Source organism: Gadus morhua, chromosome 4, assembly GCF_902167405.1.
Source record: "Gadus morhua chromosome 4, gadMor3.0, whole genome shotgun sequence".
NCBI lineage: Eukaryota > Metazoa > Chordata > Actinopteri > Gadiformes > Gadidae > Gadus > Gadus morhua.
In genome coordinates, this window is record NC_044051.1 from 5,652,651 (window position 1) to 5,664,575 (window position 11,925).

General features: G+C 47.4%; 2 protein-coding genes across 2 annotated transcripts; one reads left to right on the forward strand and one right to left on the reverse strand.

Moving 5' to 3' along the window:
- Window positions 1-1,180: 1,180 nt before the first annotated feature.
- atp23 (ATP23 metallopeptidase and ATP synthase assembly factor homolog) lies at window positions 1,181-4,332 on the reverse strand (the record flags this gene model as incomplete). The annotated part of the gene is made up of 6 exons (XM_030355681.1): window positions 1,181-1,578; window positions 2,467-2,550; window positions 2,742-2,879; window positions 3,417-3,498; window positions 3,785-3,830; window positions 4,044-4,332. Coding segments are annotated over 6 exons (843 nt in total), but the record flags the coding sequence as incomplete, so codon positions are not given.
- A 131-nt stretch (window positions 4,333-4,463) lies between these two features.
- Window positions 4,464-11,600, forward strand: rpap3 (RNA polymerase II associated protein 3). Its single transcript, XM_030355352.1, is given in 21 exon segments — window positions 4,464-4,591; window positions 4,796-4,954; window positions 5,064-5,093; window positions 5,096-5,215; window positions 5,307-5,421; window positions 5,789-5,918; window positions 6,209-6,330; window positions 6,454-6,537; window positions 6,658-6,758; window positions 7,179-7,306; window positions 7,851-7,916; window positions 7,918-7,970; window positions 8,058-8,128; window positions 8,309-8,404; window positions 8,760-8,878; window positions 8,927-9,036; window positions 9,522-9,546; window positions 9,549-9,750; window positions 10,514-10,611; window positions 10,951-11,051; window positions 11,180-11,600. Coding segments are annotated over 20 exon segments (2,010 nt in total). The 5' UTR covers window positions 4,464-4,591; window positions 4,796-4,801; the 3' UTR covers window positions 11,266-11,600.
- The last annotated feature ends 325 nt before the right edge of the window (window positions 11,601-11,925 follow it).

Here is an 11,925-nt window from a genome sequence, read left to right on the forward strand (position 1 = left end):
ATGCCGAGCCGTAGTTTACAAGCAGATAAGAAGATTTGAACAATATTTTGTGTTATGTCAAATAGCCAATGAAATCCAAACCACCCATAAATTCACCTTTGTGTTGAACATGTGGCTGGCTGTGGTAAATTCTGCTTTAAAGAAAACCGAGCAGCAGGATTGAATGTTGTTTTTTATCCTAAAATACACAGTAAATAAAATTGTCAAAAGATGTTCGCAATTACTATTATTTCACGTGGACACTTACACGTTTATAGATAAGTGTATGAAAGTGGGTCGATTTTCATAAGCTTCTTAAATGTATTATGTTAATTTTCATCTCTTTGATCGTGAATTAATCTAGTCACCAATAGACCCGACTTTTTAGGGGAACTAAATACGACTTCTTCGAAATAAATACTGAAAAGCATCCTTGATTGGTGCAGTCTGCGGTCTTTGAGATATCCAGAAAAACTTCATTTTCAGAGATAATGAAACCAACTCATTGCCTCCTGAATCTCAGAGGAGGGAAAAAGATGTCCTTTAAATGCTAATGTCCAATAAAGATGTCACCAATTAGGTTTTACACAAGTGGCTAATTAAAAAAAGCTGTATGGGGTGCTTGGGGGTCACGCAGTGCAGGGGAAGTTTTCAAAGTTAAATACGTCCCTTGACAACCACCCAGTTCAAAATGTGCTAATTCACTCATTTCACTTTAGTTGGCTCCATTGTGTCGAAATCTCCTCTGGAGCGATTTCATCCCGTCTTTAACTAATGAGTGTCTCACTCTCAAATATAAACTACTCAATGCTTCATACTTGATTAAATAAAGACATTTGTAATGCGTTTCGTTTTGGTAAAACCTTCACTTTTAATCTTGAAAACGCATTGGAAGGTGTGCACAAATCATATGTGCACGGCCAACTCAACCAAATCGGGCGGGGGGGGGGGGGCGAAATTAATGAAAAAAAAAAAAAAATCATATAAATCAATATTTAACTTACATAAATCTGCTCTATTTACAGGAAAGTCAATGTTGTCCCTGGAGGAGGAGCAAAAAATAATGCAGCAATAAAAGACAATCACAAATCTCTGAGAACTTCAGCTGGGGCGGCCTGACACGGCTCTGTTCCAATATTAGCTTCACTCAACGTTAAAACCTGGTGACAAAACCCCTTTAAGAGGACCCCCCCCCCCCCCCCCCCCCCCCCCCTCCTCCCCAACACATCTTTACCCTTCAGACTGCCTCTTCCAACCGCCCCCTCCGTCAACGGTCCCCTCCACCGGGCCTCTTCCCGCCTCGCCGATCTCCCCTCTTAGCGTCTCTTTTGTACAAAGCACCCTCGGAGAATGTGTTAAAATTAGCGCGCCGCGGCGTTAGCGTTAGCGTTAGCGTTAGACGTTAGCGTGGTATCGGTCTCGGCTCTCGTAGTGCCTGGTGGCGAACTTGGCGTCCTTGTTGGTGTGGGGGATGCGGCCGAACGGGGCGGTGTCGTTGAAGCAGCTGTCGAACACCTCGTCCACGATCTTGCCCGCCTCCTCGTGGCTGATCTTCCGGACGGCGAGGATGGAGCGCAGGGCGCGGCCCCGGACGCACTCCTGGGAGACGGGGGAGACGGGGGAAACGGGGGGAGGGGGGAGGAGACGGGGGAGAGGGGGAGACGGGGAGAAGACAGGGGAGAGGGAGGAGAGGGGTGAGGTGTGGGAGAGGGGGGAGACGGAGGAGACGGGGGAGAGGGGGGAGACGGAGGAGGTGTGGGAGACAGGGGAGGTCGGGGGAGACAGGGGAGGTGTGGGAGGGGGGAAGACGGAGGAGGTGTGGGAGATGGAGGAGACGGGGGAGGTGGGGGAGAGGGGGGAGACGGAGGAGAGGGGGGAGACGGGGGAGAGAGGAGAGTGGGGACTCGGGAGGTGGGGGAGGCGCAGAGAATAAGAGGAAAACAGAAATCGATTTAGTTATGGCTGAGCCGAACAGGTTCACTACCATTACTAACATGTAGGGATTGCCAGCACTTATTGTGTGTGGTACGTCCTTGCACTTAAGAACAGTACTTTGCATCGTGTATCATCTTGGGTTGACCTAGCGATCGTTAGTGCTTGGCACATGGTTCTATGAACATCCTTACCGTACCGACGGATAAATTGTTTCTCTTTCATCTGACAAATGTACTTATTGTAGGTCCCTTTGGATAAAAGTGTTTGCTAAATTCCCTAAATCTAACTGTAAATGTTGTTGTATAATGTGGGCCTGTTGTAATGTATTGTGATACAAATCATTTGGTATCATTCCTGCATTTGGTTGTATTGTATTGCAATGTATTGTAAGTTGGAATGCACCCCAACTCTCTCACTATCCTATGGTCCTAAAGAGTGAGAGGATTCAGATAGAAGTCCCATTCAGAGACGTTACTCCCTCCTGTTACTTTAACTCCATAACTGAACCATGGTCCCTTTCTTCCGTACACAATGAATGACAACAAGGCGTACCTGGCGGTGGTTCTTCAAGCCGAAGTTAAACCTGTTAATCTCACTGCTGAAGGAGCAGTCTCCACTGAGGTTAGCTGCACGGATCTGCAAAAAAGAAAAGTATCCAAATCACTATGTTTGTGGGACAATTTTGAAATGCTGAAGGAGCAATCCACACACACACACACACACACACCACACACACACACCACACACACACACACACACACACACACACACACACACACACACACACACACACAAACACACGGCAGCGGGATCCCAGCCGGCCTCACCTCGGAGCAGGCCAAGTGCCGGTAGTTGTTGAACCAGTCCACATGGGCTCGGCAGTGGTCGAAGGCGTGGATGAGCTCGTGGGTCACCACTCGGTTCATATGGGCCTGCTGGTGAATGTTGTTCTGACACAGAACGATCTGGAAGCAAACGAGGCGACAGACGTTGCAAAGAGATGGTGAAGCTATATTTTAAAAGGTTTATTTTTGTATTTTTTTGCTTTATGACAGAGTGAGATAGACAGGAAGGTATGGGAGATAGAGGGGAGTACATGCCTCCCCTACAAGTAGCTAAGAGTAGCTGCAAGGTTGCCACGGTCCGCAGGCAGGAATCAAACCCGGGTCGCCAAGTTCAGGACCCGGGTTCGACCAAGCCTTAACGAGCTCTACCCGAGGAGCCACCAGGTCGCTCCCAATATATATAATGAAGTGGTTCAATCTGTCTAAATTTTATTTCTTGCGGTACAAAATAGTAAAGTGTATTAGTAGTATCGTCCATGAATTTGTGTTTAGGAATCTGACAGCAAGTTGATAAAAAATAGCTAACACTGCATCTACAAATCTTGACGCTAAAAATACATTGCCCTGCAGCACATCTCATCATGCTCTGTACAATTGATCTCTTTGTCTACCTCATAACTCTTTCATACGATTTATTACTTTTAAAAAGGATCTTACTTGAGACGAATTTGCGTCAAAGCCACCACTGACACTGCCGTCGCAATCCTCACAGGAAAAGTGCCGGTCTTTATATACTGTACTGTGTGAAGAAGATAAAACAACGTTAATAAGAATGTATATTAAAAATGTCATTTCAAATGTCAAATCCCATGCAGCAGAGTATTAGGTTAACAATAAGTGATCTGCTGAGGACAGAAAGTCAAGAAACAAAGATAATACAAATGTAGAATGGAAAATCTGTTAAAAAGCGACATTAACAAGTGCAGAATCACAGTTTGACACACACACACACACACACACACACACACACACACACACACACACACACACACACACACACACACAAAGAGAAAACATGTATTTACCATCCAGAACTTTTCATGGCACTAAGAAGCAGCTTTGCATATGGACCTGAAGCAAGAAAAGACAGAACGACATGGCAAGTATTAAAATCAAGCTGGTTAAGACTTGGAAACTCCATGCTAAGTTAGCTAGCATAGGCTAAAGCCAAAGACGACAATGGGGCTGTCAATGCACACAGTGAGCTTTAGCCAGGGAGCTAACACAGACCTCCCAATGTGTTATACTGCTGTCTAATGACAATTACTGATCCTCAATACTTACTGGTTTCCATCGCAAACTGTAACATGACCTGGCACTTGTGATTGAATGTGAACAGGCTTTGAGTAATGAAAGCCTTCTTGGATTTTGCGGTGTTTCTATCAGGGAAAAGGTTGTATCCATAGTCGTCATCCTGTTTGGTTGATCCATTTAATCTGATCGTGATTATATCATAAATGGGTGATTTGTCAGCCAGAAGTGTGATGTGAGTGAGTGAGGCTAGCCGGGGAGAGAGGTCATCTCTGTTGTTTTTATCTCTCACGTCATAGGTCAAAGTTCTGTTTTTTTGTAAAACAATTCAAATCAGTCAGAAAATAATTCAATAGTTATATTCAGAGAGGCAACGACATTAATACATTTCAATACATTGATATATAAATATGTATAAAAAAAAGTAAACAAAATGCTTATTTTATGTTGTCGACCCCTTACTACGTAGTTGGAGCCGCAAAGGCTGCTGGGAGTCCGCTGTCATGGCTTCGCATGTCAACACGGAGCAGGGCTGTTGACACATGTGTTTCACTTTCATCGTCAGCCGTTAAGCTTCCTAGGTGAGTTCTATGCGTTCACATTTCGGGCTGATGTACGTGTTTGTGTGTGTTTTAGTGTATTCTACACGTCAGTTCCCGGAAGTGAAGAAGTCCCCGTTCTAGAACCCTGTTCGTCCCCATCTTTCTGGATGGACCACTCTCTGTTTTCTCAATAAATATTTTGACTGACCTCTCAGTCGTTTTGGTTTTATATGTATCTTCTAGGAAAAGATGTCCGGCACAAACAAAGCAATCGAGTTACAACTTCAAATGCGCCAGAATGCGGACGAGCTGCAAACTTTCATGAGAGAGATGAATGGCTGGGAGACAGACATGAAGAGGAAAGACGAGGAGCTCAGAACGGGACACACCGAGGAGAACCAGGTAGGAACCTTTATTAAACATATTGTATTTAACCTCCGTGTATCAGGCTGGCTCCTTCCTGTTCCCTCAGTCCCTAGGACAACGCACTAACACGTTTCTGTTGTGACAGAATAATCTACCCCTGTTCGTAACAAAGATTTCAAAAAGAAGAGGAGAAAGACCAAACCGTCCGAGGAGAACAGTCAGCCGAAGACGGACAAACCCAAAGAAACGCCGAGAATTAACGCCTTCGACTATAAAGCATGGGACAAATTTGACGTGGTAAAAACCTTTTTTCCAAAACTACAATTCTTCACACAACAAATGAGTCGACCCACACCTTTTAATGAGCGATGTGTTCTGGTGGTGACAGGACAAGGCTCTGTCCGCCGTCGATAAGGAAGAGAGTCCAGCGGGCGGCTCGGACTCAGACTCTGAGGACGCCACAGCAGCAGTGGACCGCAGCCTGGCGCTGTCTGAGAAAGAGAGGTACCGAGTCCAAACCCCTTCAGACACCCAGATCCTCCCCCAGTGCGGACCGATGTGAACTCTTAAGTTTACTTAAAGTTGACAGATTATACCAGCAGGTGTGCGTGTGATTAGCCGTTGCGAGACGTTTGGAAAATCTTCCTCTTCTGACACTTCACACTCGCACCTGGTTGTATAATATTCACCTTTAAATGTAAACTGAAATGTAAAAACGATTTACTCATTTAGCCAACGCTTTTATGTAGGGGGACAGTCACAGGATCGTACTTGGGGGATATCTACAGCTGCACCATTGCAACGGGATTTGAATCCACCACCACCGCTCAGCCAAGAGTCCTTGATTATTGATTATTGATGACCTCTTTCAGGGCAACGCGCTGTTCAGAGAGGGGAAGTACGACGACGCCGTTGAGTGTTACACCCGAGGGATGAGCGCTGACCCCTACAACCCCGTCCTCCCCACGAACCGGGCCTCCTGCTTCCACCGCCTCAAAAAGTAGGTCCTTCCCACGTCACAAACATGGCATGAAAAGGAGCCACACAACAACACCGTACTCAGGCTTTGTTACGTTAACTGTAACGCTTTGGGATTCTTCTTGTCTGAGTATCGCTGAATCTCCAACGGTGAAGTAACATGCAAGAGGTAGCTATACCGGTTACTGATAGCTGTACGGTATTACAACAGATGCAGTGTGTATGAGTAACGTACCTCGTGCCCAAGTCAAGTGACACTCGACCAACTCTTATCTGTTTGGACATTCCCTGACTCATTACTGCTGTGGTTAGGTTTTCAGTGGCCGAGTCCGACTGCAACCTGGCGATCGCATTGGACAGCAACTACTTCAAAGCCTTCGCCCGAAGAGGGGCGGCCCGGTTCGCCCTGGAGAAGTACGACTCGGCCTTGGAAGGTGGGACTCCCCTGCACTTCTACCTAAGGGGGGGGCTCCCTGGTCCCTCCCTCCATGGCTGTTGTTATGATCGCAGTGTGTGACTAAACCTGCTCACCGTCTCGTATCCTTCATCATCGACAGATTACGAAACTGTTCTGAAGCTCGATCCTAGGAACGCCGACGCAAAGACGGAAGTGAACAAAATAAAGAAGGTGACGTTAGATAGTTATTCAACGGTCAGTTAGCTCATGCTGTTGTGTCACTGCCCTCTCCTCACTCATGGCCATGTTCTCCATGTCGTGTCTGTAGGTCATAGCGGACCGCGGCACGGACGTCTCGAGCCAGGCCGGCCCCCCAGAGAGGCCCCCGCCGTGATGGACCCCCAGCAGCAGAAACGTCTGGAGGAACAGCAGAAGAGACAAGAGGCGGTGATGCAGAAAGACAGAGTAGGTTCACCCGTGTGCCGTAGATTGATGCTGTTTTTTCTATTATAATGACCCGTATGAAGCTAAGCTGGTGTTGTCTTAGGAACTCTGATAAGTCTTCACAATAAGAGTACCTTAATAAACACAAGTTAAAGTAGTTAAAGGTAGATAGATAACAACTTTATTAATTAATTAGCATTATTAAAAAGCATGAGCATAGCGGTTAGGGTGTGCACTCACTCTAACCCTTTTAAATAATGTATAAATTAATATCTTAGTTAACGTAAACACCATTGGTAAATGATTACTAGACTCATAGTTAACTCGTTATTAACTAAGTTAATGCTAATTACCGCATTAACTAGTTAATTAATCTACCCTGATTGGAAATTGTTATCGAAGCTCTCAGCACTGATCCGTTGCTATGACTATGGTCTCCAGGGCAACGCGTACTTCAAAGAGGGGAAGTACGAGGCGGCGCTGGACTGCTACACCGGAGGCATGGAGGCCGACCCTACCAACGCCCTCCTGCCCGCCAACAGAGCCATGGCCTACCTCAAGCTGGAGAGGTAGGAGGCAGCTCTGGCTGTGTGGAGAGTGGAGACTCGCCTGTATGGGGGACTCACCTGTATGGGAAACTCACCTGTATGGGAACTCACCTGGATGGAAACTCAGTAAATTCACCTGTTTGTTGTCTTTGTATAGAAACTTGCCCCTGTAGAAAATTCACCTGCATAGAAACGTACCAGAGAATCTCCCAACATAACCTGTGCTCCTGCTGCTCCTCCTCCTCCTCCTCCCCCCCTCCTCCCCCTCTTCCTCTCTCCTCTTCCTCCTCCCCCTCCCCTCCTCCTCCCCCCCTCCTCTCCTCCTCCCCCTCCTCCTCCTCTCCTCCTCTCCCCCCCCTCTCCTCCTCCTCTCCTCCCCCTCCTCCTCCTCTCTCCCCCTCCCCTCTCCTCCTCCTCCTCTCCTCCTCCTCCCCTCCCCCTCTCCCTCCTCCCCCTCTCCCTCCTTCCCCTCTCCTCCTCCTCCTCCTCCTATTCCTCCTCCCCCTCCTCCTCTCCTCCTCCTCCTCCCCCTCCTCCTCCTCCTCTCCTCCTCCTCCTCCTCCAGGTACAAGCAGGCCGAGGATGACTGCGGCACGGCCCTCACCCTGGACAGCACCTACTCCAAGGCCTTCCCGCAGAGGCACGGCCCGTCTGGCTCTGGGGAAGCTCCGTGAGGCCCAGCAAGGTACTGCCTTCACCGGTGGACGGTCCTCTTCTCAGTACAGACCCCTTTATTGAATACACCTGTATGTCGTCTGTTCCCTTCTGACAGACTTCCAGGAGCTGCTGAAACTCGAACCCGGGAACAAGCAAGCGCTGAACGAGCTCCAGAAAATAAAAATCGTACGTCGCAATTATTGATAATTATTAATTTATTAGTTTTTTTTGTAGGGCATCCCTTGCAGGAACAGGAAATCATCACAAAACGACAAGCAATCTGAACTTCTGTGCCTGCGTGTAAAACGCCCAGTAGAAATAAGTGGGCTGGGTTCTGAACGTAGTCCTCGTGCGCGTCCTCTTTAGGACACCGGAGCGTCCGGCGGCCTGCTGGGAACGGAGGACGACGCTCCCAGGCGCACGGTCCAGCCGCTGGAGAAACCGGCCCACCTCCGCTCCGCCGTGAGTCTCCTCCACGCTGTCCCACCGCGCCACGTGCACCCACACAATATGTATTCCATACCTTTTTAGATGTACTTTAGTAATCCCACAACGGGACATTTGGGAATATTCGTATTCCAAATAGCGTTTGTGTTTCAATCACAACCACAATCTGGCCCATTTTATAACCTAATGAATAACATTTCGGAATATTCATATTCCAAATGGTTTTGTGTAACAATCACAACCACAATCTTGCCCGTTTTTATAACTTAATAATTAACATTTGGAAATAATCATTTTCCAAATAGCAAGGTGTATAAATCACAACATCCATCCTGCCCTCCCCTTTTATAACTTGATAAATAACCCACAGAAGCCCCTGAGGAGGATTGACATCGAGGAGGTAGGGGGAGAGGTTCGGTCCCGGACCAGGTCTGGCCGGGGGTCCCGTCGGGTTCGGTGCCCCAGGACCCCTCCTGGTCCCCGGGCCAGGGCCAGAGCCAGAGCCAGGGCCAGGGCCAGGGCCAGAGCCAGAGCCAGGGCCAGTCGAAGGAGGCCGGAGACCAGGCCTCTCCACTCTCCACCTCCCCCAGCGCCAAGGTCCTTAAGATCGAGGAGATATCGGACGTCCCGACGCAGACGGCAGCACGGTATGTCGGACGCTTCTTCACCCCGTCCATGGGCTTCTGTGAGCAGCAGAGCTTTAAACCTGTCCCATGGCACTTTACCACTGAAGCCATTACAGAAGGATCCGCACTAAAATGTTTCTTAAGAATGAAATGCTGCCATCCAGGAGTCAATCCATCCAGGGAACGGTTCTCTATGACTCCTTTGGTGTCTGAAATGCTCCGGGCTATGGCGGAGTATAATATAGCAGTAGCTACGACTCACGCCACAAGAGGCTGCTAATGAGAAAACATACCTTTTGCAGCTTTACATTTTAGTCTATAAAGTCTTAGAAAAAAACATAATAATAATAATAATAATATAATAATAATAATAATATAATAATAATAATAAAAATATCAAGAAGATTTGAGGAGGTAGAAGTCATGACATGCTATCCTATTATCATTTTTGCGACCAAAGCCGTCATTGGTCGCTTCTTGACGAGCTCTGTTCATCCATTGGTCAGGAGTGCTCCGGGGGGTGACGTCATGAGACCGGACCCTGCCGCTCGTCTCCCAGCAGCCCCCACCCCCACCACCACCAGCACCACCAGCACCACCGCCCCCAGCTCCGTCAGGTCGTCCATTGACCCGACGGAGCTGTTACCCGCGCCGGCAACAAACAGCTACCAGTTTGAGGCAGACCTCCGAACCATCGGCCCTCATCAGCCCCAACAGATCTACAGATATCTCAGGGTAGGGGCCACTGATACCCCAGGGTAGGGGCCACAGATACCCCAGGGTAGGGGCCACTGATACCCAGGGTAGGGGCCACTGATACCCCAGGGTATTGGGGGCCACAGATACCCCAGGGTAGGGGCCACTGATACCCCAGGGTATTAGGGGCCACTGATACCCAGGGTATTAGGGGCCACAGATACCCCAGGGTAGGGGCCAGAGATACCCCAGGGTAGGGGCCAGAGATACCCCAGGGTATTAGGGGCCACAGATACCCCAGGGTATTAGGGGCCACAGATACCCCAGGGTAGGGGCCACAGATACCCCAGGGTATTAGGGGCCACAGATACCCCAGGGTATTAGGGGCCAGAGATACCCCAGGGTATTAGGGGCCACAGATACCCCAGGGTAGGGGCCAGGATACCTCAGTGTAGGGGCCAGGGATACCTCCAGGCAGGGGCCCTGGGGACGATTACTGGAGTGGTTATAGTAGTGTTTAATGGTTCCATCAGGTCCACACCTATCCTCAATAGATCCAACGCCTTAGACGTTCAGGTGGTTAAATTCCATGAAATCCTTAATAATGAAATGGTGCAAGCACAGATTGTTTGAATGTTGGCGACAATTAAAGTGTTGAAGACAAATCATCATAAAGTAGGAGGCCCTTATTGATGGAGAGAGACAGACCAGGGGAGTAAGAGAGCGAGGCGACCAGCACCTCAGCACTCAGCCGAAGAGAGGCTTAGACCGTTTTAACCAACTCACTCAACTGTGTTTCTAGCAAATGGAGCCGGCAGCATACGCCAAGATCTTCCAGAACTCTCTGGAATCGGACCTCCTCAACCAGATCCTGAAGACCCTACTGGATTTCTACACCGAGTGAGTCATGAAGTCAAGATGCTCTTCTGCCTGAGATTGAACCTCGGTGCATCTTAACATATCTAGGATCAATTTAGGATGCAGCTGGAGAGAAAGGAGACTGTATCTGCAATTATTATTATTATTATTATTCAGAATTCTTCTTTGTTATTTAACGTCTGATCCATGTCCTGCAGCATGTCTCATCTAACCAGTGCTCATTTATCAATTAAGATATTTATAATATTATGTCAGTATGCAGGAAAGCAGAGGTTCAAGCAAAGTACATGATGGTGACATGCATCATGTCGTGCTGGGTACGAAGGGTGTAAAGTGAAGGAAACGTTGGCTCTTCTGCAGGAATGAAACACCAGCACTCATACTGGGAATCCTCACAAATCTGGCCAGTGTGCGGAGATTCGACATGGCCATTATGTTCATGTCTTCGGCAGAGAAGAAAGGTAATCTTTACAATTTCTCAAACAACATATTTACATACCCCCCCCCCAATTTCCGTCAATTTTTGACAAAATCATGAATGATTGTTTACACTTTTATTTATTGTCGTATTTATCTTTTCTTTATTCAGTTCTCCGGGAACTGTTTGATTTCCTCCAACAAGCTCCCTTGGAAAAAGGCGCTTTGAAAACCCTGCGAAAGAAATATGACATCTGACCCTATGACAACGGGTATCAAACGGAATTGACCTGTGGTCACCACAAGCTTTAACAACAACTTTGCCAACAGTGCAACTTGCTTTTCTGTATTCTACTGTAGTGTTGTTCACACATAGGTTTGTTATGCAAGAGCTGGACTTTCCCGTTGGCAAGATTGAACGTATTGATTAGTATTTCAACTGTCAGTGGGTCGCTGTCTTTGGTACTTTCTCCTTTATGTCGGGCCCACTTGAAAAGTTCATTTTGATGTTTTTGTCCTTTGCGTGAGAACAGCTTGTAAACTCGACTGGACAATAGTAAAGGTTTCAAATAAAACACTTAACTGGAGTCAAACTTTGGAATCCATCTCTTTTGTCTAAACGAGTCCGAGCTGAACGGTAAATAAAGGCGTATTACATTCAGCATTACCGTAAAGGTTAATGCAGTTGAACAAACAATCGTATCACTAATGTCAGTTGATAAGAACGATGACAGATTGACCAGCTCAGTATAGGCAACAGCATTGACTCCAAAGATTTATTAGAGATTGCATAGTTTGGCTTATATATCATGAAACTGAAAAGGTATCGGTCGGTTTGGGGACGGATACTTCAATAGAGTACTGTTGCTAGAATCATGTTTGCATCTATAGAAACAACAACCATAGAATGATTATCAA